The sequence below is a fragment of the Somniosus microcephalus genome, chromosome 29, assembly GCF_052327205.1.
Source record: "Somniosus microcephalus isolate GS21.2 chromosome 29, FLI_Smic_1.0, whole genome shotgun sequence".
In the NCBI taxonomy this organism is placed as follows: Eukaryota; Metazoa; Chordata; class Chondrichthyes; order Squaliformes; family Somniosidae; genus Somniosus; species Somniosus microcephalus.
The window spans coordinates 23,489,703-23,517,358 of NC_141015.1; the positions used below are offsets into that span (position 1 = coordinate 23,489,703).

At 46.1% G+C, this 27,656-nt stretch overlaps 2 protein-coding genes across 3 annotated transcripts in view; one reads left to right on the forward strand and one right to left on the reverse strand.

Annotated features, from left to right (window-relative positions):
- The window catches only part of wdfy4 (WDFY family member 4), a 351,018-nt gene that overhangs the window by 216,144 nt on the left and 107,218 nt on the right, over window positions 1-27,656 (forward strand). The window lies entirely within an intron of this gene.
- lrrc18a (leucine rich repeat containing 18a) lies at window positions 1,589-26,532 on the reverse strand. Its single transcript, XM_085970371.1, has 2 exons — window positions 26,191-26,532; window positions 1,589-7,201 (listed from the first exon to the last, which is right to left on the reverse strand). Exon 2 carries the CDS (start codon window positions 7,186-7,188, stop codon window positions 6,415-6,417), a length of 774 nt encoding a protein of 257 aa, XP_085826497.1. The 5' UTR covers window positions 7,189-7,201; window positions 26,191-26,532; the 3' UTR covers window positions 1,589-6,414.

Consider the following 27,656-nt stretch of genomic DNA (forward strand, 5'->3'; position numbering starts at 1 on the left):
CAGGGCGGTGGGGGTTAGCTTTTGATCGCTCTAACAAAGAGCCAACACAAACACCATAGGCCGAGTGGTCCCACTCTGTGCTGTGATCTTTTTATATATTCATAATATAGATGTATTTGTAATGCTATATAAAGGATTATTATACTTTTAGGTGATAATGCTGGTGGTTAGGAACGGAAGATAACACTACATTAATAACTTGCCTAGAAAAGGTCAGAAATGGTAAAAATCAGAATCTTAATACAAAATAATTAGGAGTGTACTGAGACCTCTAGCTATGTCATAGGGAACAATCCAGTTGAACCCTGCAGTCAAAGACATCCAGGGATTAAAAAGTGTTCATGAATCCAGGATGAATGCAAATAACGGAGAGGGTAGATGTTGCGTACAGGAAACATTGGTTTATCCGGAGGTTGTATGTCCGGAAACCTCGATCTAACGGCAGAAATCAGCAGCCGTTTTGGTTAGGTTTTTTTTCTTCTCCTAGCATATTTTTTAACAGTCAGGCCCTGGAAAGCATCTCTGTAGCTTAGCAACAGCTTCAGAGACGCTTCCAAGGTATGGACCGAGTGTTTACAAGCTGTTGCTAAGCAACAGTGTTTGTTGACAGATACGGAGATGAAAACCTCCGTATCCTTCAACATTAGCGCTGGTCTATCCGGAAGTTTTGATAGATCGGCAGCAGCTCGGTCCCGTCGGTGCCGGATATCGCGGAGTTTCCTGTATATGGACTTTCAAAAGGCATTCGATAATAGACTTGTTAGCAAAATTGAAGCCCCTGGGATTAAAGGGGCAGTGGCTGTATTGATACAGAGTAGTGGTGAACGGTTGTTTTTCAGACTGGAGGAAAGTATACAGTGGTGCCCCCCAGGACCACTCCTCTTTCTGATATATATTAATGACCTGGACTTGGGTATACAGAGCATAACTTCAAAGTTTGCAGGTGACACAAAACTCAGAAATGTAGTAAACAGTGAGGAGGATAGTAACGGATTTTCAGGAGGACATAGGCAGACTGGTGAAATGGGCAGACACATGGCAGATGAAATTTAACGCAGAGAAGTGTGAAGTGATGCATTATGGTAGGAAGAATGAGGAGAGGCAATATAAACTAAATGGTACAATTTTAAAGGGGGTGCAGGAACAGAGAGACCTGGGGGTGTACATCAGATACTTGGAGAGGCTCGAGAAACTGGGGCCGGGGGTCTTTACATTTCAAAGCAGCCCCTTGATAGGCAGAGCAGCGAGATTCTTCTTCCAGGAAAGGGGGAGCACGCATCCCTCCCAGCCCACCGGATGGCCACCTTACATTCCTGGGATCCTTGGCAGGGGCCACCACAAATGCACCCCTCAACTTCCGATGGTCACTCATGGGAGGCCCCTTCCTCCATGGCCTCACGAACTTTGGGGAGGGTCAGGGGTGGAGTTCCACAGTGGGCACGATCCCGGCCTATCCTCCAGGATCACCCGCCCTCCCACCCCGCAGATGTTCAAAGCACTGTTAACCCGTTCCTTTGAAATTGTCACACTTCAATCCTGAAAACATCTGGAAATACACCTGAAAAAAAAAATTCACAACATACACAGACAATTATTTATATAATTGATGATTTATTCTCCATGTTTTCAAAGTATTAGCATTTTAAGGCATAATATTCACATCCCTTAATGATTTCATTAACTTTGATACCTGGATAGGTTCCAGCTCCCGGTTCTCTTTTACTGACTGCTGCCTCATTTAAATTCAGGATGTTTTAATGACAAAAATGTTGGCCATTATCTCTTCGGCTCAACTTTCATGTTGTCAATGATTTTTTTTAAGGGGTGAGTGCAATTATCCGGTGTTCATTAACTGAACCTGTAAATTTTAGATCATCTTATTTGATGAGATTTAGGGGGAAAAATGTGGTTGATTTGCGCCTCCCATTAGTGCCCTAAGAGGGCGCTAACGGGGCGCAAAGCAACTAGTGCCCAGACGCGGCGGCGCTAACGCCTCCTGTGAAATTCAGCGGGAGGTTAGCGGCGGTAACTGTTAGCGCCCCGCGACACTGCGCCTCCGCCGATGACATCATCGCCATGTGCAGCGCCCCGCTCGTGCCCCGGCTGCGATCTTCGGTAGCGCCCCCTGACTTACCGCCAGACGCTATCTCCGACAGTATCAGGGGGGCCTACTTACGGCCAGGACGGCGCAAATTAAAGGGGAAGTGCCGGGCGGCCATTTTTGTTGCTGGCCGCCTGCCAGCAGCTGCCCCCATTGCCGTCCCTGGCCTCCTGTGCAGCCCCCCCCCCCCTCCCATGGAGTGCTGGCTGCGCTCCATGAGCCCGGCACTTCTGTTGAGTGCCGGGCTCTTTTGCCGGCACTCCGATCCCTGGTGGCCCAGCTGGGCCCCGTGTCGCGCTGCGCAAGGCCCCTCCCCTTTAATAAGGGGAGGAAGGCCTGCAGCACCGCGCTTCCAGTAGCGCCCTGCCTCCCCCTTGGGGCGCTATCAGTGAATTTCGGGCGTGGGGGCGCTAACTGATTTGGGGCGCTAAAAGTAGTGAAGTTAGCGCCCCAATGGGGGCGTGACTCAATTTTGCCCCCTTAGAATCAAACTTAAAGAGTTGGAATGTGAACAGAAGCGGAATGTGAAAAATACTCCTTGGACCAATCGTAGCAATTTTGAAGTTACTTTTTGATTGCTTGCCACTGTTTTAAGCACACACTTTGCAGAAACATTTTTAATAATCATCAATCTCAGAGACAAGGCCGCGCGACGAACTACAAGAGAAAGAGTTCAGTAATGTTCGGAATGAGTTTACAACCAAAATGGCGGTAGTGAGTGACCATTACTGTTAAATAAGCAACGTTGCAAATGCATTGTGTAATCTAGCACCAGCAACTTGTGATAAACCTTAATATCTGCAATTAGAATCATGCACCATATATACATTCAGTTGAATATTCTCAAACAAGACTGGCTATGATAACGTTGTCGGAGTAAATACGCAATAATACCAAACTAATTAAATGCTCAGAGTGTGACTGACCTAGTTCCCTTTAGAATGGTTTTATTCAATGTTAACACACTACCACTTCAGCTGCAAGATAAAAGTCTTTGGTCAATAGTTTTGTTATTAAGGGAATAGTTGCCCTAATCACAAAAGAATTACTGTGTATATATAGGAATATATAGCGGTAGCGTGACGTGAATTGGTGTGGTAAAATCAGAGAAGAGCATTTTTATGTGGTTGAATTCTGTGCGAAGAATGATTTAATAATTATTTCAAATATGGGAAAGTTGTAGGGAACAGGGGGCCCGGGTGGGGAACAGCCTGTGACACAATGGGGTGACGGATTAAAGTGGAATGGGACTTGGCGCTCGTGCCCCTACATGATGAGTGGTTCATCTACCCTGTAGCTCTTAAAAGCTCTGAATTAATTTGTCCGTGACTACACAAACCACTCTGTGTACAGGTATATTGTGTATAAGTAAAACAGATTTATTGAGCATTAAACATCCTGTACAAAGAAGTAATACTTAACAAGAAGATAGTCGCAGTCTGTTCATTGAACCCTGGCGTTCCTTTCGCGTGACTGTGGAGCCATCTCTTTATTCTCTTGCTGTGTTCTGTTGACTGCAGCTTCTCATCCTCTGGCTTCGCGTTGCCTTCAGTGTTCAATAGCTGTTCATTTATACTTTTTTTTCTTCGTTTTGCCTACATGGCAGTAACTAGCCCTCTGACACCTGGTAAATGTCCCTCCTCTCCTTGCCAGTCATCTTATGACCTTGTGAATCCCACGAGGCCTCTTTCTGTGCATAACAAGCTACCCTTATCTAAGAGTTTCACTTTACAGAATATTCTTGGTGTTTTCTAAACAGTTTGGCCTAGAAATTCGGTGGGCTGCGCCACCAGTTAGCGCCTAAAGAGGGCACTCAGTGGCTTTAGCGCCACTGGCCACGCCTCCCGCGATATTTAGCGGGACGCTAATGGCGGCGTTAGCCTGTAGCGCTGCGATATTCAGTTTGAGCGCCCCAAGCGGGACGCGGGGAGCCTCGAGCAGCGCCCCGAGTCCCTCTTGGGGCGCTCCAACTGAATATCGGGAGGGCGCAAGCAGCTCCGCCTGGAGCGCAAATTCCGGCAAGCTTGGTGCCCCAAACGCGGCGCCACCGAATTTTTAGCCCTTTGTCTATTCTGCAGCTTCTTATGTGAAGGCTGTCTCTAACTTAAATCTCTCTCCTCTAGCTCTTATCTCTTTTCCATAATATTACCAAATTCTAGGTTTTGCCAGCCCTGGGGAGGCAGGTTTGGAGGCGGGACTGCCAGGAAACCACCTCCATGCCATCTTGCCAGGAGGCGGGTAGGCAACCTGCGCCGGGTCCCGTCTCCCTGGAGGCGGGAAGGGGATTACAGCCACTTAACTGCCTGTTAACAGGTAGTTAACAGGCCGATAAGAGGATTATCCCCATTTTGCCCACACAAGTGCAGGCTTCCCGAAGGCTCTGAACCCCGCCAGGGTCATCGAGGCGAGTAGTGGGTCGGAGGGGTGAAAAAGTGCGCTGTGAAGGTAAGTGATGGGTGCAAGTGTGGAGAGGTGAGTATCTGAGGTAAGTGAAAAGTGTTAGAAAATGTTTACTTACCTTTGTTTCTTCCTGCAGGCTTCAGTCGGTGGGTATGCTGAGAGTCTCGCACCTCCGCGGTAGAGATGACAGACGGCCATTGCATTCTCCAATGCAACAACCATCTAATTTCTGCAAAAGAAAGAGGTTTGATGAGGTCTTGAATTCAAGAACTCATCAAACTACAGAGAATGTCAGTGTTTGACAGCTTCACAGAGCTGTCAAACGATGACAATTCGTCTGTCAAAAATTTTTGACAGATGAAACGTCATACGGTGACGTTCTCTGCAGCCGGCTTTCCCTTAATTGGCCTGCTAAGCCTGTTGGGCGGGCTTAACAAGGTCGATCAAGGGAAAATAGCGTGGGTTGACCAGAAGTTGATGGAGGCGGGACTAAAACCTGACAAGTGGGAGTCCCGCCTCCAAAAGCTCCCCATTGGCAAAATCCAGCCCCATGTTTCCAACAGTCTCTGGGTTTATTTAGCACAACATTCCATTACTTCAGTATTTTTAAACAGAGTTTAGTCAGGTTGGCATAATTTCCCATCCTGCTTTGGTCTCAGCCATTCGCCATTTTATACAGGCTTTTTAGGTTTTTCACATACAATTTCACATCTTACAGTTATTTAACAATGGTTACAAAATTTTAACAATGTTTACTAAATCCTACAGGTACACTCTATCCGACAACCCCATTGTATATGAGAGAAGTGGTTCCATTGGGAGCGATTCACTTGTTGCCACATCTACCCCGCTTATAGTGCAGGGATGATTCCACCGCAGTTGATGACTGCACATGTCTGGGTTTCATGGATAGGCAGGTGCTCCCAATAATGAGCATCTGGCCAGATGCTTCCTTGATTTAGAGCCAAGGAGCACACAGACCAGCAATAGTGAAAGCAGCTTGCAGCCGGATAAAAAATGCTAGGCCCTATCTGGCCCTTTGAAGATGCCTCTGAGGGCACTTTGATCTTTTGTCTACCTGACATGGTTGCCTCCAACAAGGCAAACCTCATGAAGCAAATGGAGTGGAAGCCAACGAGAGATGGCAAGTGGGAACCAGGCACTACATAGGGAAACATCTCCACCAGAGTCATCCTAGTTTCTCCAGTAGATTCCTGTCTGCAGTACAGATTCACCAGAATGTTACCAGGGCTCCAAGGGTTAGATTATGAGGAGAGATTACATAAACTAGGCTTTTATTCCCTGGAATATAGAAGGTTAAAGGGATTGATAGGGTTAGATAGAGAGAAACTTTTTCCGCTGAGGGGGGGTGGGGAGGGGGAGGGGGGTGGTGGTGGTGATCTACGACAAGGGGACACAACCTTAAAATTAGAGCCAGGCCATTCAGGAGAGAAGTAAGAAACACTTCTTCATGCAAATGCTGATAGAAGTGTGGAACTCTCTCCCACAAGAAGCAGTAGATGATAGCTGAATTAGTCATTTTAAATCTGAGGTCGATAGATGTTCGCGAGACAAGGGTATAAAATAAAAGGGATATGGAGCCAAGGCAGGTGGATGGAGTTAAGATGCAGATCAGCCATGATCTCATTGAATGGCGGAACAGGCTCGAGGGGCTGAATGGCTTCCTCCTGTTCCTATCAATTTGATGCTGAGCAACATTGACACATTTAAAGGCCCTCTTTCCTTGCTTCGGGAGTCGTGTGAAGGAGCTAATAAAAATATGAGTACAAGATATCCAGGGAAAGGAAGAGAGTCGCCGGTCCTGAATCACAAAGCAATGGAGACAGTTGTATTTTATTTATTGACGAGCCATTTTTATGCTGATAGTAGAGATTCATTCAGCTCATAAACTCTTAATCATTAATTCTCCAAGATGCCTCGTCTTGTTTAGCAACCGAATTGGGCGTGATGAGACCACTAAAATCGGGCTCGTCCTCCAACTCAGCGATTTGCTTCACCTTGCTCCATTTGTCTCTCTCTCGTATACATTTCTTGAGGCAGGAGCGGCACAGCATGTGCTTCCTGGCGAGATAAAGATTCTCGATGCGGTCAATGTCGTCGATTGGTTCGACGGGTTCCTTCGGGGTGGTGAAAGGGTTCCGCATCACGTTCAGTTTCTTCAGCTTCGGGAGCTTGGTAATTTTCTCCGGCATATAGGTGATCCGATTATCAAACAGCCCCAGCTCCTTGAGGTCCTTTAAAGTGCCAATTGTCGTTGGAATCATTTCCACTGAATTCAGCCCAAGGTTCAGGACCCGTAGATTTTTCAGCTGCGTAATTTCCAAGGGCAAGCTGTCTGTGGTGAGCTTGTTATTGGACAGATCAAGATAGTAGAGCAACTCCAACTGACAAATGGTTTCCGGAATTCTCTCTATCTTGTTGGTGTGGAAGTCGAGATAGCGCAGCTTTGGGAAGCGGTTGATGAAATCCGGAATTTTTTTGATCATATTTCTGCTCAGGTCAATTTCTTCAATATCACTCAGCTTCAAAATACACTTGGGAAAGTTTGCTATGCCCATGTTGCTCAGGTCTAAACGGCGCTTCCCATCCACCGTGATTTTCATGGAATTTTTGGCCATTTTAAGGGTAATCTTTTTCCCCTGGGCGCCTCCTTTCCTTTTCGGCATTTTCCTAATTTTGCTTTGGGAAAGAGCAACAGAAAAATCAAACACTGTCCTTGACAACCACAGAAGCAAATAATTACATAGAATTACCATAGTATTAGTAATAGACTTAGGGGTAGATTTTCCTGAAGCTGTCGGGAAGGAGGCGGGACTACAACTTTCGGGTTTTAGTCCCGCCTCCATCGACGTCTGGCCAATCCACGCAATTTTCCCTTGATTGACCTTGTTGAGCCCGCCCAGTGGGCCTAGCAGGCAAATTAAGGGCCACCCGGCAACAGGTGACGTCACAGACTGAAATTTCATCTGTCAGGACGTGCTGACAGATGAAATATCAGTGTTTCACAGCTGTTTGAAGCTGTCAAACACTGACAGTCTGACTTCTAACCTGAGTCCTTCTACACAGACTCAGTTAGAACTGTCACCGGCAATGAAAGCTGAAGGCTGTCACTTTTGACAGATCGCAGCCATTTTGCTTTCAGTGCCGGCTGAGTGATGGACTCCCAAAACCTAGAGGAAGAAAGGCTGTTAAGGTAAGTACAGGTAATTTAAACTTCTTTACACACTTTAGACACACCAAACACACTTACCTTTGCACTCATGCACCCATCACTCACCTGAACACCGACATTGCGACCCCTCCAAGTCCTTCAACCCGACGGCCCGCCTGCTCTAACCTGGCGTGGTTTGGAGCCGTCGGGAATCCCACACGACACCCCTCAAAATAGGGATTAGGCTAAAAACTGCTTGTTAACTACCTGTTAACAGGCAGTTAATTGGCACTAATCCCTTCCCGCCTCGGGTCGGCGGGTCCCAGTGCGGGGCGGGTACCCGCCTCCTGTGAAACTTACGTGGAGGCGGGTTTTGGGCGGGATGGTGTCGGGACCCCCGAATTCGGGATTTCCCCCCCCCCCCCCACACGCCTGAAACCCCGCCTGACGGCTCCAGGAAAATCTACCCCATAGTGTCAGCCAATGGCTCAGTGGGTAGCACCCTCGCCTCTGAGTCAGAAGGTTGTGGGTTCAAGTCCCACTCCAGGGACTTGAGCACATAAAGCTAGGCTGACACTCCAGTGCAGTGCTGAGGGAGTGCGGCACTGTTGGAGGTGCTGTCTCTTGGATGAGACATTAAACAGTGACATCCACCTGAGAGGGCTGGTTCTTCAGTGCCGTGTGGAGGGAGTGCTGCACTGTCGGAGGTGCCGTCTTTCGGATGAGATGTTAAACCACGGCCCTGTCTGCTCTCTCAGGTGGATGTAAAAGATCCCACGGCACTATTTTGAAGAAGAGCAGGTGAGTTATCCCCGGTGTCCTGGCCAGCATTTATCCCTCAACCAACATAACAAAAACAGATTATCTGGTCATTAGCACGTTGCTGTTTGTGGGAGCTTGCCGTTTCCTACATTACAACAGTGACTCCACTTCAAAATGTACTTCATTGGCTGTACAGCGCTTTGAGAGGTCCGGTGGTGGTGAAAGTCGCTATGGAAATGTAAGTCTTTCTTTCTGTTTCGTGCACATCTGACTTGGCCAAGTAATGCTGGTTTAAACCGTTTTTTTCAGAAAAAGAAAAAAAATCTTAGATTTCTTTGAGAAGCGTCACAGAATATTGAAGTGGCCTTGGAAAAGAAGAAACAAATAAGAAAGAAAGAACTTTCATTCAAATAGTGCCTTTCATGACCTCAGGACGTCCCAAACCACTTTACAATGAAGTACTTTTATTGAAGTGAAGCCACTGTTGTAAATGTAGGAAACGCGGCAGCCAATTTTCACACAGCAAGGTCCCACAAAACCGCAATGTGATAATGACCAGATATTCTGTTTCAGTGATGTTGGTTGAGGGAGTATTATGGCCCAGTCCCAGTGAGACATCCACACGGCCTTGACCTGAAGTAAGCTTCAGAAGGCCACCTGCGAACCAGAGCTGAATTCTGATAAGGTTCAGCACAAACCACCTCACACAGGGCAACAAATATCCCTCCTCCGCCTTACACAACAAATGGCCCTTCTGTTCCCGCCGTATATTCCACTGAATAAAAAAAATCATTTTTTTTCAATGACAGTCTGTGTGAGGGAGTTATTACGCCTGCAGGCTTTCCTGTTAAAATAAACACTGTAAATCAGAATCTTCTACTTAAGGAGCGAGTCTACCCTATTTCAGAAGTAGGTTACAACAGTTTAATATGGGATGGGAAAATCTAGCTGGCAGATTCTGCATCTTTGAACACTGGGGTCATCATTGCGTCTCCTTCCTGCAATGTAGATAGCGAGGCTGCGCAAATTGGTTGCAATATCCGTAATCCTTCTCAGAATGCATTGCATGAAGTAGATACAACAGTGTGACACTTGCCCCTCCTCCCCCCACTCCCTCCCCACACTCACCCCCCACCCCCAAAACAAACAATAAACCTTGCTCTTCACAGCACAACAGTGGAGCACCCAATTGAGTTTTGGAGCAAATTATTCGAACATATATTTTTAATTAATTCGGTAGATACACTCTTTAATTATTTCACGGCATCCACCCATTGTCAACATCACTGCAAATGGTTATTGTGGTATTACAAAGTACAAAGTACTTACAGAACAGAAACAGGTCATTCGGCCCAACTGGTCTGTGCCGGTGTTTATGCTCCACACCAGTCTCTTCCCACCCTACTTCACCTCACCCCATCAACATATCCTTCTATTCCTTTCTCCCTCATGTGCTTATCTAGCTTCCTCTTGAACGCATCTGTGCTACTCACCTCAACCACTCCCTGGGGTAGTGAGTTCCACATTCTCACCACTCTCTGGGTAAAGAGATTTCTTCTGTAGTATCACTTGCTGCAGTGCAATTTCTACTCATTGGAGTTCAGAAGAATGAGAGGCGATCTTATTGAAACATATAAGATTGTGAAGGGGTTGGATCGGGTGGATGCGGTGAGGATGTTCCCGATGATGGGTGAAACTAGAACTAGGGGGCATAGTCTTAGAATAAGGGGCTGCTCTTTCAAAACTGAGATGAGGAGGAACTACTTCACTCAGAGGGTGGTAGGTCCATGGAATATGCTGCCCCAAAAAGCTGTAGAAGCTACATCATTACATAAATTTAAAACAGAAATAGACAGTTTCCTAGAAGTAAAGGGAATTAAGGGTTACGGGGAGCGGGCAGGAATTTGGACATGAGTCTAGGTTCGGATCGCTCATGGCCCTGTGGGTAGCGGAGCGGGCCCAGGGGCCGTGTAGCCTGATCCTGCTCCTAGTTCATGTGTCTAATTCTGTTAGATTCAGGAGATAGTTCTGTGATAGTAGATTGGCGGTTAGGATCAGATCAGCCATGATCTTATTGAATGGCGGAGCAGTCTCGAGGGGCCGATTGGCCTACTCCTGCTCCTATTTCTTATGTTCTTATGTTCTCCCTGCCCAACCGCACAATAACTCCCAAGTTTTTGAAGGCCAGAGACTTAAATGGGAAAGTCATGGAGTGTACAGTTGTGGAGAAAAATAAATGCTGGTTCTCCTTTAGCAAAGAAAGAGGATTTACATATTTTTTAAAATCCCTCCCAAAAAATGGACCTGCGAGCTTAACGTTTGTGTCTCCTGAACTAACACCTTTTACAGTAATGTGATTTAGTGAAAATAGATGACCATGAGCTTTCTGGGAGCCACTGGGAACTGGAGGAGGTTCCAGCTGGCTACTCTGTAGCTGGCTTTCGCACGACAGCACTTAATTGTGCTAAGCCAGATCGCGGTGGTGATGAATGATTGTTTGGGAAGCAAGATGGGTTTCTCTCGTACACACCTTTCCATTAAAAAGGCTTCATTACAAGCCCTTCAGGGACTTTGGCTACTCATTAATCATATTCAACCATGTGCAGGGGAATGTGAGATAATAACTAATGCATCTAGCTAATTTCAATTATCTAGCTTCGAAGGGGGAGAAAAACGCGCACAAAAAAAAGCACAGTGTAATAGGGTCCACTTAATCCATCCATAAAAATCCGTCAACAGCGCACTTGCTGTTTTCAATATGCAGTCACAAGTCAGAAAACTTGTTTGGAACGGGGACTCGAGTTACACTGTTCGGACTGTCGCTCGCTGCTTGTAAAGGTGTCGCTGTATTATAGGAGACTACCTGTTTTGAGTGACGTGGATCCAGGAGACCCAGGTTATACCTTTGTCACTGTAGATAGATAAACGGAAAAGAAAGAAAGACTTGTATTTCTATAGCGTCTTTTGGAACCTCAGGATGTCCCAAAGCGCTTTACAGCCAATTAAATACTTTTGAAATCTATTCACTGTTGAAATATAGGAAACGCGGCAGCCAATTTGCACACAGCAAGGTCCCACAAACAGCAAAGAGATAACGACCAGAAAATCTCTTTTTAGTGGTGTTGGTTGAGGGATAAATATTGTCCAGGACACCGGGGAGCAATGTTCCCTCTTGTCTTTTTTTGGGTGTGCCGGCCCTTTAAGGGGCTGCGCAGCCCAGTCACAGTTTTGCGCAGCATGAAACTTTGCATCGAAAGCGCCGGTCCCGGGCGGCGCAGGACCGGCAGAGAGGTGTGCGGCCGTGATAGGGAACGTTGCTGGGAGAACTCCACCCCCCGCCCCCGATCTTTTTCGAAATAGTGCCACGGGATCTTTTACGTCCACCTGAGAGGGCACTGAAGCAAAAGGCGACGCTGTCTGAGCTGTAAATGTGCCAGGATCTTGCAAATCCATTGGCAGGATAGGCGCACCAACGTCAGTGTTCTCGCTCAGGCCAACATCCCCAGCATCGAATCTCTGACGACACTCAATCAGCTCCGATGGACGGGTCACATTGTCCGCATGCCCGATACGAGACTCCCAAAACAAGCGCTCTACTCGGAGCTCCGGCACAGCAAGAGAGCTCCAGGTGGGCAGAGGAAACGCTTCAAGGACACCCTCAAAGCCTCCTTGAAAAAGTGTAACATCCCCACCGACACCTGGGAATCCCTGGCCCAAGACCGTACAAAGTGGAGGAGAAGCATCCGGGAAGGCGCCGAACACCTCGAGTCTCTTGGCCGGGAGCAAGCGGAAGCCAAGCGCAGGCAGCGCATGTCAACCCAAGCACCCCACCCACCCGCCCCTTCAACCACTGTCTGCCCCACCTGTGACAGAGACTGTAGGTCCCGCATTGGACTCATCAGTCACCTGAGAACTCATTTTTAATGTGGAAGCAAGTCATCCTCGGTTCCGAGGGACTGCCTAAGAAGGAGAAGAAATGTGCCAATTTTATTGTTATTCACTAGCCCCTGTTGTGGTGAATCAAAAACTGGGAAATGTCAAAGGTTAGCGAGTGCCAGGAGTTTTTTTTATACTGTATAGTGGGCACTAACTCTAACAGGGACTTTTAATCCGACGTGAGATTTAAATTAGAAAGCACGAGCAGAAGTGATCTTTTAACCTTCAGCGGGCCAGCACCTCCAGGGATTTCTCTACTCTTGGGCTGGTCATTTAAAAAAAATAGCCATGCATTTATACTGAAAAATGCTTCAAATTTCAGCCATTGTGTTTCTCATGTACCACAAGTAGCTTTTTTTTAACGAATCTCACACAACACTGAAATATACTATAATAAAAACAGAAAATGCTGGAAATACTCAGCAGGCCAGGCAGCATCGGTGGAGAGAGAAACAGAGTTAACGTTTCAGGTCGGTGACCTTTCGTCAGAACTGGGAGATGTTAGAGATGTTACAGGTTTTAAGCAAGTACAGAGGCCGGGAAAATGGAGCAGGAAAAGAACAAAAGGGCAGGCCTGTGATAGGGTGGAGGGCAGGAGAGATTAAATGACCAAAGGGTTGATATGGTGCAAGGCAAATGATGGGTCCAGGGGAGGTGTAAATGGTTACAACAGAACAGCAGAGGGAAGAGAAGCAGGGACAATCTGGCAAAGAGGACAAGGCCTCCCATGGCCCGAGAATGTTGCGGAAGAAAGGCAGATAGACCCCAGGGTGCAGATCACCCTGCCGACCACATACCAATAGGGGATCCCCACCCCAAGGACCAGCCCACAACCCCTCCACTCCCAGTGGCGCTGGTGCAGCCAGCCTCCATTACCAGATCCTGCAGTCTGAGAGAAAATGGGGCTACTTTTACCGCCCCTGTGCTGTAAATTCAGTGGTAGCGCCCCAAGCAGGAGGCGGGGCGCTACTGGAAGCGTTCCCCTCCTTCCTGAGGGGCGCTACCATTGACTATCGCGGCGCTACGTGCAACAGCGCCACCCGGGTCGGCACGTAGCACCGCGGTATTGCAGGCCTCCCTCCCCTGATTAAAGGGGAGGGGCCGAGCGCTGCACGCACCGGGGCCCTGCTGGACCACCACGGAGCAGGGTGCCGGGAAAAGAGCCCAGCACGTAAGAGGAGTGAGCGATCGCGGCCGGCACCCCACATTAAAAAAGCGGAAGGGGGCAGGTGCTGACAGGCAGCCAAAAAAAATGGCCGCCAGCACCTGCCTTTTAACTTCGTCACCCTGAGCCTGTCGGACATATCGTCCGGCGGTAGGTCAGGGGGCGTGACCGAAGTTTGCAGCCGGGGCGCGGTGCACGACGATGACGCCAAAAACGTCACTTCTGGCCTGTCTCATCCCCTTTCCTTCATTCCCTTCTGGTTGTAGTTCTTAGTGTATTTTTCTCTTTTCTAACTTTTATTTTACAATTTTGTTTCATATATTTGCCTGCCATCCTCTGCCAGTTCCCTCCTTCACATTGAGCTGCTAATGGCTATAGTGCCATCTCCAGCAATACAAGAAGGCAAGCTGAGCAGAGCTGTCACTGACATGAATCAGTCATATGAACTAACACTGAGCGGCCTGCGGGTGGCGCTGTCCAGGGAGAGTATAAATACTCGGGCACGGGCCCAGCTTGCGCAGGACACTCTTAACAGGAACTAGTGAAGGACACAACTAGACCTCCATGTTGTAAAACAGTTGATTAAAGCTTTGTTTAACGCTTAGACCAAGTGCCAAGTAGTTTTCTTACGTCAGTCACCTTTTGCTATAATCTCCCACTGCACCATACAACTGTCTGAAGGATAGGAACATAGGGACAGGAGTGGGCCATTCAGCCCCTCGAGCCTGTTCCGCCATTCGATTAGATCTGTACCTCAACTCCATTTGCCCGCCTTTGCTCCATATCCCTTAATACCCATACCTAACACAAACCTATCCCTCTCAGAATTGAATTTTTCAATTGACCCCCAGCCTCAATAACTTTTTTGGGGGGAGAGAGTTCCAGATTTCCACTACTCTTTGTGTAAAGAAGTGCTTCCTGACACCACCCCTGAATGGCCTGGCTCTAATTTTAAGGTTCTGCCCCCCTTGTTCTGGACTCCTCCACCAGAGGAAATAGGACAGGCTTCCATGTCCATGAGAAAGTTGCAGGAACTTAATCTCTCAGGGGTTTGAACTCCTCATGAACTACTTTTAGTGCACTGGTTAATACAGTCCTGTCAAACAGTGTGCAGGAATTTGCAGCAAATGCATTAGGCACTGCACTAAGAAGAAAGCACAGAGGACTTCCAAACCCAGTCTGTCGTTATTATAAAGGTTTCATTATTATAACATCTGCTTGAAAATGTTGCCCACTAGGGGGCTGAATATTCTTACACTAAATAAAGTAACCTGGGTTCTCCAGGGCAATTCTTCACCAACATGTAACTTGATTCCTTGACTCTCTATCTCACTCTCAGTAACTGATCATTTTTAATTGTATTGGTTTGATCTCGCAATGTCTCTGTCCTATCCTCTCGGTTCCCAGTTCCTGCAGGGTTCCTAGTCTAACAGCACTCTGGTTTTCCTGTTAGCCCTTCCACTTGCAAATTTTGTTTTCTTTTATAACGATTCTCTATTATCTTCTGATTATATATTTCTAAGTACATACATTTAACCCTTAATGCCAGCACTTGCTCTCCGTGGAATTCTTTTCCTCTAAACCTAACTCTTGACTCTCCTCACTTTCTCATCTTCTTTATAAATATTTGGGCTTTTTTTTTGCTTCCAGTTTTCTTCCTTTATCCTTTTTGTAACAAATGCACTCTTTTCAGGCTCATTTTATTCGAGTCTTTCTCCTCCTTTGTCAGCTTCTCTGTCTTTTATTTTTCTGCTCAGCAGCTTCTGTTTGTTTAATGTTGTCAGTGTCATGTGGAGATTTACTTTCCTTTTTGATGTAATGTTCTTTCCTCCATTTCCTTCAACACTTCTCCTTCCCTCTACTCTCCTCCCCTTCCTCCTCTCCTCTCCTCTCCTCCCCTTCTCCTTCCTCCCTCCTCCCTCCTCTCCTCTCTTTCTCCTTCCTCCCTCCTCCTTTCTCCTCTCCTCCACTCCTCCTTCCTCCTTCCTCCCTCCTCTCCTCTCCTCTCCTTCTCCTTCCTCCCTCCTACCTCATCCCTCCTCTCCTCTCCTCCACTCCTCCTTCCTTCCTCCTCCCTCCTCTCCTCCCCTCTGTTGGACTGCTTACTTGCTCTTTTACGTTCCGTTGCTTTAACTGTCAGATTACGCACACACACAGTTGTAGTAACGCAGGATCAGGTCTTTAGTGAAACCTCATACTACACAAACCAGTGTGAGAGCTGCTGAGACACACACTCTGATTCCAGTGTGTGCTACTAAACAGCGTTCCCTTACATTTCTTATACTAATTTTCCCCTTTGATCACTGCAGGCCCATGCATACTATCAATAAATCCCGGTACATCAAAGCTACATACAAATGCCAACAGAATAACAATGTAAACTAAACAACCAGGCATTCTTCTAATTGCTGCAATAACACACTTGCCATCCATTTTATTACAAAACACACAGGTGATCAAATTGACACATTCGGATATGGCTGAATGACTCTCACACCTTCTAGTATCTTCTTTCCTGTGAAGACATCCTCTGCTTTGATCTCTTACCCAATTTACAACCCAGGCTCAGCAGAAAGCTGTTCGAACTTTTAACCCTGCATGTGCTGATCTCACAGACTGCGCAGAAAGAAGAGCGAGGTATTCGGGTGTTACCGGCTGTCGCTCCAACACCCTCCTCCCTCCCTCCTCCTCTGTCCTCCTTCTCCCCTCCTCCTCCTCTTCCTCCACTCCCTCCTCCTCCTCCTCCTCCGCCTCCCTCCTGTCCCTCACCCTCCCTTCCCTCCTCCACCCATCCAGCCCTCCCTCCTCTTGCTTTGTCCAGCTAGCATTATAACTGTGCCTTGATACATTGAACAACAACAACAACTTGTATTTATATAGCGCCTGTAACGTAGTAAAAAGTCCCAAGGCGCTGCACAGGAGTATTTTAAGACAAAAATTTGACACCGAGCCACATAAGGACACATTAGGGCAGGTGACCAAAAGCTTGGTCAAAGAGGTAGGTTTTAAGGAGCGTCTTAAAGGAGGAAAGAGAGGTAACGAGGCGGAGAGGTTTAGCAAGGGAATTCCAGAGCTTAGGGTCTATGCAACAGAAGGCACGGCCGCCAAAGGTTGACCGATTATAATCAGGGATGCTCAAGAGGGCAGAATTAGAGGAGCGCAGATATTTCGGGGGGGTTGTGGGGCTGAAAGCAATGTACTTTTTTGATTTCTTACCTGCTTTTGCTGCCAGACTAATGCTGTGCCGCAGTTTTAATCAAATGCAGATTTCTCTAACATATTACGAGATTATTTCTATTAGAAAATGATAACGGAAGCAAAAAACTGCGGCGGCTCGAAATCTGAAATAAAAACAGAAAATGTTGGGACACACTCAGCAGGTCAGGCAGCGCCCGTGGAGAGAGAACTGACGAAGGGCCACCGACCTGAAGCGTTGACTTGGTTTCTCTCTCCACAGATGTCCCGCCTGATCTGCTGAGGGTCTCCAGCATTTTCTGCTTTTATAATACAGGAAACTTTCTGGTATCCGGCACGGACGGGACCGACGTGGTGCCGGTTCATCAACAATTCCGGATAACCGAACGCTATAGTAAAAGATACGGAGCTCAGAGCTCCGTATAAAGCAAGAAACCCTGCAACATCTTCAAAACAATCGGCACAAGTTGCAAGCGTCTCTGTAGCTTAGCAACAGCTTCAGCTACACCCTTGCACAGCAACAAATGGAGTAAAAAAAGTAATAAAAGTAAAAAAAGTTACCTGAACCGACTCCTGAATTTTGCCGGTGGATAGAGCGTTCCGGTTATTTAGGGACCGGTTAATCGAAAGTTTCCTGTAAAATGAAGATGTTTTTACGAAGTGGTGTACTTACACTGTGGGGCAAAAGCAGTGATGGGCAAACTGTTCAACTGGGAGCACATCCGTTGTCAGAAGAAAATATCGGCGGAAATTTCCATGGACTGCTCGATGGGGCGGAGAACCTGAATGATGGAACTCCTGCTGATTTCTGGCTGGGTGTGCCCAATTTACACTCACGAATTGGGCACAATCGATCAAAAACATCTAGGCTAGAAACTCTAAGCCACTGGGAGAATGCTGGCGTGATTTAATTTCCGCTTGCAAATTGGAGATTCCCACAACAACAACAACTTGCCTTTATACAGCGCCTTTAACGTAGTGAAACGTCCCACGGCGCTTCAGAGGAGCGATGATCAAACAACATTGGACACCGAGCCACGTAAAGAGATATTTGGACAGGCGGCCAAAAGCTTGGTCAAAGAGGCAGGTTTTAAGGAGCGTCTTAAAGGAGGAAGGAGAGGGAGCGAGGCGGAGAGGTTTAGGCAGGGAATTCCAGAGCTGAGGGCCCAGGCAGCTGAAGGCACGGCCGCCAATGGTGAGAGGTACTGACTCTGGATTTAGGTTGCTTTTTCCACTGTGAGTGACTGTAGCGTCAGTGAGAAGCAGTGTCAGTGTAAATGCACCCTTCGTTCAGATTTTTGCCAGATATCAGCACATGTACCATGTGACATCACAAATGTTACTATTAACATTATATTTTTCTCACCCTTGTGTGAGGTAGTTGGTACGTAATGGCGTGGACAGACTATCTTTCGCCCTAAGATATGAGTGTATAGGTAGCTGATACAAGAAATACTGTTCAAATTTGCTGTGTAAACTTGCTGTGTAAACTAGAACAGTGAATTTGAAGAAATATTCCAGGATCTGGCCTTCCAATGGTTTTATCCTTCACTGTGCATCTAAACGAAACCAATACTGCTTGTGATTTAAAGATCCCTTTGGATTGAGTGGAGTTGTAGTCGCCTCACATTGGAAACACTTATCATCGATGTTTCCTATAAGTTTTTTTTCGTGCGTGGTCCCTTTAAATTCGCCACGTGGTATCTCTTCCAGCGGCAGGAGCTGGTCTGCGCGGGACCTCGCCATTGGTGCGCGCCCGTGTGGCCGCGCACCTTCGGGGCTACATTGCTTCTCATAACTTAAAATGAATGGCATGGGGAAAGAGGAGGGTTGTCCCAAACTCAGCATAGGCTGAAGGTCGCACGTGGGGAACCTACCTGTGTATGAAAGGAGTTTTGAGCGTTTGATCTTCAGTACGTGCTGAGGTAGCTGACCCTCGCTGGGCCATCAATACAAGTGCTCCATCCAGTTTCCTCTTGAACTACGAGGGTAAAATGAACCAGGGTTCTGCACTGAGTGACTATGCACCAGTCCCTTTTGGAAGTTCATAGACATATTGATGTTGGGACGGCTATGAAGTCCCCCATGACTGAATAGGCTGACTGTCGAGGCTTGCGCAAATAATGGGCACTTGACTGAGGCATCGGAAGGCAAATGACAACAATGGAACTATAGCCCAACAATTCAGGAGAGGGAGGGGAGGGGTGTAAATAAATAACTGGATTATTAAACCACAAATAATTCCAGTGACTCAATGCCATGTGGTGTCATCTCCATGACACTGGAGCAGTTTTTCTTTCAAATGGCATCACAATGATCTCATTGTGTACACATGCACAGAGAACCTACTAGGATTCCAGAAGGCAATGATGCCATCAGACCTTTGGGTTAAATCTCAAGATTAAAGGTGTTTTATTAATAGCCATTGACCCACCCTCCGCCCAGGATTGTGTTGGCCCTTCTTCCTATTCACTAACTAAAATAGAGACAAACACCATCCTCTTTATGTTTAACATATAAGCGTACCTGGATTTCCTCAGTTGTGGAAGCTTGGTGTAATTTTCTGATTTAGTGGTAGTGCTTTAATGGCCTTAGTGTACATTATCAAGAAAGTCAGTAACGTGATATGGTGACAGGTATTATGACAAAACTAAATACAGTGATGTGTTATAACAGGAAAGATACTTGTCTTTGGCTCTTGCAAGGTATATTTTTGTAGTTAGAGGAATATTTGTGCTGTCATGTACATATTATGATAAAGTCTACAAACTCTAAAATGACTACAGTTTAAGAGTTCTTATTTCATTCTGACTAAACTATTCATACTGTTTAGTTAGAATGAAGGGTCAATAACCAGGGGGCTTAGAGTTAAAGTAATTGGTCGGAGGTTTAGAGGGAATTTGAGGAGAATTTTTTTCACCCAGAGGGTGGTGGGGGTCTGGAACTCACTGCCTGAAAGGGTGGTAGAGGCAGAGACCCTCATCACATTTAAAAAGTACTTGGATATGCACTTGAAGTGTCGTAACCTACAGGACTATGGACCAAGTGCTGGAAAGTGGGATTAGGCTGGATAGCTCTTTGTCGGCCGGCACGGATAAGATGGGCCGAATGGCCTCCTTCTGTGCTGTAAATGTCTATGATTCTATGATATGATTTGAGAGCAAATGGCCTGCGGAGTTGAAGGTTACCGAGAGACCTGTTTGACATGGAAGCCAAAGGGATTCTTCTCCTATTGTATTAGTGGCTGCAATTTTCTAATCCAGTCAACTGAACGACATATTTTTTTCTAATCTAATGTTAACAGAATTCTCCTCATCCCGCAAAAAAAATTGTGTTGTAAGTGATTCTTGCTCAGAGATGAGGTGGTGGGAATTGGTAGCACACTGTTCCTTCGTCTGTGGAGTCAGCCCAGAATGGTGGGATAAACTGCTCTCCTCTCTGTTTGATTCAAGAGTCAGATAGAAAGAAAGACTTGCATTTATACAGCGCCTTTCATGACCTCAGGATGTCCCAAAGTGCTTTACAGCCAATGAAGTACTTCTGAAGTGTAGTCACTGTTATAGAAAACGTGCACAGCAATGTCCCACAAACAGCAATGTGATAATGACCGGATAATCTGTTTTTGTTATGTTGGTTAAGGGATAAAATTGGCCAGGACACCAGGGATAACTCCCCTGCCCTTCTTCAAATAGTGCCATGGGATCTTTTACATCCACCTGAGAGAGCAGACGGGGCCTCGGTTTAACGTCTCATCTGAAAGATGGCGCTTCTGACAGTGCAGCACTCGCTTAGATTTTTGTGCTTGAGTCTCTGGAGTGGGACTTGAACCCACAACATAACCTCGGCCCCTATTACATTTTTACTTATAATTTTTTCCACCCCTTTGTTTTGGGTCCTCCTTTCCTTTTGTTTCTCTCTCTCACCTGGCAGCTGTCTCTTACCTGCCAGTACACTTCACACCTAATCTCAGCTGCCTTTTGCCTCCACGGGCCTATTACCATCTCGTCTGGCTTCGAATACCTTTTATTGTCTCTTTTTCTTCTTTTGTTCGATCGCAGTCTTGCCTTCGATCTATTTTATTTTCTTTCCAGTTTTGAAGAAGGGTTTCGACCCGAAACGTCAACTCAAATTTCTCTCCACGGATGTTGCCTGACCTGCTGAGTTTTTCCAGTATTTTCTGTTGTTATTTTTGACACTGATGGGAAACCAGTTCTGGGCAGGTCCAAGCCGAGCTCATTCTGGGTACCCACCCTAACCATAATTTGGTGGAAGTTGGTATCGGCATGCAGGAGGGGCGACTAGATGCAGGGAATGGACAATGCCACACTGGGACGGCGATGACACCCTTCTGAGAGTGAGGGTAAGGCATAGTGATGTTGGAGAGGAGCAGAGGGGAGCTGGGGGGGTGGTTGGGGGGGTCTTTACTTTACAACTGACCCAAGAGCACTTGATGCTGAGACTGTGCGACCATGTAACATTCCCCCAGTATTTGACGAGTACAACAATTCACAACAAAATCTGTCAGTTAGATATGAAGATGCATCTACAGAAATGGAGCACTGGCATACAGTTGAGTAGTAATTCCCTCTGTTGACCTTTTTCAGCTGACAAAGATTCAAGGCCCATAGACAGAACTCTTTTCAGGATTAATTTGACAAGAAACAATCCATTTGAAAAAAAAACAGACATAAGGAATGACATGTAAATGAAATTTTGAGGGAGCTAATGTGATAAGAAGATTAATTCAACATGGAGTAAGAGATTAGGTGAATTTGACAGGATCTTGTGAATAGGGCCAGTGAGAACGTTTAAATTATTTGTTTTCAATGGCAGTCAGAGCTCTCTTCCTAAATATGGTTCAGGGATCCAATTCAGAAGATTTTCTTCTGTTTTTCCTGAAAAATTCCTCAGGGTAAAACCTCACTGAGCTTTCCACTTAATTTGATTCTGCTTGTTTCTTTAAACATCGTAATGTACACAACGTTTGTGGCATTTCTTCATAACTGGCTGGACAAATATTTGCCTCGACCGATCTTACTCTCACACATTGATACCGCGATCAGTGCTGACACCATGAAGCCTGTCGTATTATCATTCCTGTCCTGTCACGGCAGAAGGTCACGCTGAGAGAGTTAGATGAAGTTAGGAGGAGGCTTGTGTGGAGCATAAACACCGGCATGGACCAGTTGGGACAAATGGCCTCTTTCTGTGCTGTACATTCTATGTAATTCAATGTCATAAAAGTTGGAACACGCTTTTGGGGTTGACCTTATTGTCTATTACATCATCCTGATTTCCGAAAGAGTGTTCGAAACTGTACCTTTATTCTACGGAAACCTCCAAAATCAGCCATAATGGAGGGGTCTGTACTGGCGGATAATGGAAATTGGTAGGTAATTGGCGGCAAATTTGGTCTTGCACCTAAGGTGCAGCAATACATTGGCCACAAGAATGAAACCAAAGCACTACGGGCTGGATTTTATCAATGGGGATGCACTGGGGGCGGGACTGCTAGTTTCGGGGTTTCAGTCCCGCCCACAATGACGTCCGGCCAACCCACGCAACTTTCCCTTGATTGACCTTGTTAAACCCGCCCTGCGGACTTAGCCAGCCAATTAAGGGAAAGCTGGTGACAGAGGACGTCAGCGTATGACGTTTCATCTGTCAAAAGCTTTTGAGAAGCTGTCAAACACTGACAAACTCTGTTCTAAGGTGAGCCCTTGTACTGAAGACTCACCAAACCTCTCTCCTGAGCAGACATCAGATGGCTGCTGCATCTGAGAATGCAGCAGCCATTCTGTCATCTCTGCCGTTGAGATGAGGCACCTCCGGATCCCCAAGGGTTGAAGCCTGCAGGAAGAAGCAAAGGTAAAGAAACTTTTTCTAACACTTTAAACTCACCTCTCATACTTACCTCTCCACACTTGCACCCATCACTCACCTCCACAGTGGACTTTTCGACCCCTCCGACCCCCGCAAACCCACTGCTCGCCTCACTGACCCTGGCGAGATTCGCAGCCATAGGGAAGCCCGCACTTGCTGGGGTAAAATGGGGATAAGCCTCAAAACTACCTGCTAACAGGCAGTTAATTGGCTGTAATCCCTGTCCTGCCTTGAGGAGATGGGTCCCTGCGTGAGTCGGGGACCCGCCTCCCGGGAAGATGGCATGATTGGGAATGTGAATAACTAGAATTTACAGGCTATTTGGCCCAACTGGTCTGTGCCGGTGTTTATGCTCCACACGAGCCTCCTTCCACCCTACTTCATCTCAACCCATCAACACAACCTTCTATTCTGTTCTCCCTCATGTACTTATCTAGCTTCCCCTTAAATGCATCTCTACTATTGGCAAGTTCCACATTCTAACCACTCTCTGGGTAAAGAAGTTAAATACTGCAGTGTGGATAATGGAGCTTTAACTATCTACATTAGAGGTGTTGAAATAATTTGCTCAAACTAATTTTACAACTGAGTTCAGCGTCAAAGCCACTCAAAAGATTTTTGGAACTTAGGAAACAGGAGTTGGCCGTTCAGCCTCTCGAGCCTGCTCCGCCATTCATTTAGATCATGGCTGATCTGTACCTCAACTCCACTTACCTGCCTTGGTTCCATATCCCTTAATACCCTTGTGGGGTTGAATTTCCACTGGGATTCTACCGAGCATCTGTTGTAACTTCAGCAGAAGGTCAGTGTGACTCTGCGGATCCCCCATTGGAATTAGAGTGGAGAATCTCCGCAGAAATGTAACCCCTTTATTTACATTACTCGCCATTATAGGTATGTGTCCACTATAATCTCACACTGTGAAGGACCCTATCTCACTCATGCCACAGGTTAAGAAGGTCTTTGTTTCAAGTGGAAGAACAATGGGAATGCTCTGTGCTCCGGTGTGGAATTCTGTTTATCTTAAACACATTGTTGAGCTTGAGTTGAAAATGACCTGCAGCACTGCACACAGTGTCTGTGATCACATCTTACCGTCCTCCCTAAATCTAACAGTTAAAACAAAGCTGTAGACATACAACAGATAAAGGGGCCAATTGTCCTGACCTTTGCCTACAAGGAGTGCTTATTTCCGTAAAAACCCAACTGGTCCACTTAATGTCCATTAATGCTGCTCTTACCCGTCTGGCCTATATGTGGCTCCAATCCCACACCAATGTGGTTGACTCTTAATTGTCCTCTGACGTGGCCTAGCAATCCACTCAGTTGTATTAAACCACGTCAAAACCTTGCAGTTCAAGAAGAAGGCCCAGCACCACCACCATCAGGACAACAAGGGATGGGCAATAAATGCCGGTGATGCCCACATCCTGAGAATGCATTTTTAAAAGCCATAATCACAAACCACACATTTGTCAACAGTCAACAGCCAAAAAAAGCAACCAACAACATGCTTCCATAAACCGCTTATTAAAAAAAACCTTCCATTGGTTCTGGCTGAAGTTGAACAAAAGGACTTTAGTTTTTGCCCAGACCAGAGAAAAGAATTTTGACTACGATCATTTTTGTGATGAAATAATAGTAAACAAAAAAAGGTTTTTTTTTTCTCTGCGGTAAGTTGTACAATAAAGGACCTTTCAATTCTTAGGACTCAACTGTACAAAGTTATACTCCAGTTCTGAGTTGTGTTGCATATACAAAAAAATCCAAGCCACCTGTACCCCTCGTCCCTCAGTGGAATACCTGCGACTCCTTGGATATCCTGCAATCCAGTGTAAGCTGTGGGTCAGTGGTAGCGTTCTCACCTTTGAGTCAGAAGGTTGTGGGTTCAAATCCCACTCCAGGGACTAGAGCACAAAATCTAGGCGGACACTGCAGTGCAGTACTGAGGGAGTGCTGCGCTGTCGGAGGTGCCGACTTTCAGATCAGACATTAAACCAAGGCCTCGTCTGCCATCTCAGGTGGATGTGAAAGATATCATTGTGCTATTTCGAAGCAAAGCAGGGGAGTTCTCTCTGGTATCCTGGATAATATTTATCCCTCATCCAATGCCTGAAAACAGATGATCTGTTCATCATCACATTGCTGTTTGTGGGAGCTTGTTGTGCGCAAATTAACTGCTGCATCTTCTAAATTACACTTCAAAAGGTACTTAATTGGTCATAAAGAACTTTGGGACGACCTGAGGTCGTGAAAAGGTGCTATATAAATGTAAGTCTTTCTTTCTAATTGACCTGTAAAGGGAATTAGGACCGCATCGGAGACCTATTTTTCTGTGTGCTTCGTGAGCTGCCCCTGGTGCTGGCTGCCAGATGCAGAGAGCCAGTTCCCTGTATGTGTGTGTGTTGTAAACTGCACTGGAACTCTTCATGTTGGCTTGCATTGGTTCCATAGATCGCAGCCTCAGAGGGTAAATATTAATGGTGGGGGAGGGGGGGGGGGAAGTGTGGTGAATGGAGGATATTGGATCGCCGCTCACAGGAGACTGGATACCTAATGTAAAAGGGGGATTAGCCGCCAGGATGTGCTCATATTCTCCTCTGTTTCCTGCCTGCGATGCGGTTTCTAAAGTATGAGCATGACACGAGGTTGCATTGCAGGACGTAACTGATGATCTGACAGTGCAGCACTTCCTCAGCACTGCACTGGAGTGCCAGCCAAGATTTTCTGTGCTCAAGTCTCTGGCGTGGGGCATGAACCCACAACCTTCTGACCGAGAGGCACGAGTGCTACCCGCTGAGCTATGGTTGACCCTTGATCCTTCATACTTCACTCTAATATGCTCTTCAGTTTAATATGCAAATTTACTGGGGACGGGGTGGGACATAAGTCTCAACCGTTCCGTTTGCAATAGGACTCCCTGACATGAAATATCACTGTTGCTCCTTTTCTCTGGATTCCCGGACCAGCTGATTTATCCATTCTATGTAAGACCTTCCCAAGTGCTGAGTCAAGTCCCAGTCAATCAACACTGCGGGTTGAGAGGTGTTGAGAGGGGAGGGTTGGCAGTACATTTAAAATGATACTTTCGATAAAATTTAAGTAAAGGAGGTAGATTAGTATTAATGATCAATGGGCAATTATCGCACGCTAATCCAGGTGAAAAGGGTTTCACATATTTTCAGCCATGTTAACTCAAGGTAACCGCCCAGAGAATGTAGGCATCAGAATGTAGACATCAGGTCAGTGCCTAGTCTGGATTTAACATTTATTTCTTAAATTTGGGCACACACCTCAAAACTCCCAAGGATCAAAATACCATAGCAGGAATCATAATCGGGGTTTAGTAAACCACTAATTTTAATCTACGCTGTTACCACCGAAAATGCAGGAAGGGATTCTTTGATTAAATCTAGTTCATCCTGCCTTACAACATGATATGATAAGATAGATTAACAAATAAAAGATGCAAGAAGCCGACTCGAATACTTAGTCTAATTCACGTGATTTTGCTGAAGAGGATTTTTTTTAAAAATCCTGCCGACTCTAAAAGTACAAGGCTGTATATATCCTTACCCACTGTTCCTTTAGCAGATCCCAAAGTTCGTGGGGCAGGCAGCGAAAACTCTGCAGTTTCTTCGTCAGCACTCTGACCTGTGCTGCCCAGGGCTGGCTGCTATTATACATGCTCCTTCCATCTCTGTTGCTTTGAATAATGGATTACGTCTTCAGCGAGGTTTGTAAGTGGAGCCCAGTGGACAGCAGTTGAAAGAATTAACTATTGGTCCTGTTAGATTAAAGCACCGAGTATATAGAGCAGGAGCCAGAGAAATCTCTGGAAGTGAAAGAGCTGTCAAACATTTGCACAAGGAATAAAATGCACAGCAAAGCCTGCTTGCAACTAAGCTTTCCTTCGGCTCCTTGTTTAACTTGGTTGCTAAGCAGCATGGGCCTATGGGCCTTGCCGATAATTAGCAGAGTGTTTAGCCTTGGTAGCAAACAATATTTAGTTCCAAGGTGTTCAACTACTTTGCGTACATCCCACTGCTTTTCAGTGCCTGCCTTTGAGAGCTTAAACCATGGATCTAGAAGCTCAAATTTACTTTGTAAACATTACTGATGTATTATTTACAGAATGCAAATTTTAAACCATTGCCTTGAACAGCAAAACCATAAATTAAAACATGGGCCCAGCTTTTTCAATCATACAGCACACCATTCAATTTAATTGTACAGGATGTTCTTTGTTGCAATGTGTAAATTGGGAAATAAATAATAATTTAAAATCCGCATGTATTTTAATCCTCAACAATAAATCTACATATAGAATGAGTGTATTCATTGGAATGAAAGGCTTCTCAGATGTGATGTGTTTTTCTGGGATTTGTTCTTCACACAAAGTGTTGCTATGGGAATAGGGTTACATTCTTTAGCTGCACAAGCTGTGGTGACATTATTATTTCTGTGTCTGCTTAACTCAAAATAAAATGCCTCAGTTCCTGAGGTAATCCATTGACTTTACCTGTAGATGTTATATAAAAATAATCGAAAAGATCTGGATGTTGAAAAGGGGAAGGAAGATGGGATGTGGAGGGAGGGAGAGCGGGATATTAGGAGTTGTAGTTCATTGGAATGATAATGACCTTGACTGCCATTGGTAGTGTCATGCCTGTGGTGGAGTTTGGCTGTAGGTCACTTATCAACATGAAGCCGAACTCAGTCATCTCTCTCGTGAAGTGCGGCCTGCAGAGATACTGTTCCTCAGATAAAAATGTAGGTGAGTGTAGCTCTGTTGATTGATGCAGGTCGGAGGATAATGGTGGGTCTGGCAAACCCGCGTCTGCAACAAAACTTGTTGTTTAAATTTTGTGAGCCTGCAGGTTTTGGAAAGGGCTACTTTCTTCTCTTTCTCTTCTTAGGCAGTCCCTTGGAACCGAGGATGACTTGCTTCCACGTTAAAAAATGAATTCTTAGGTGACTGATGAGTCCAATGCGGGACCTACAGTCTCTGTCACAGGTGGGGCAGACAGTGGTTGAAGGGG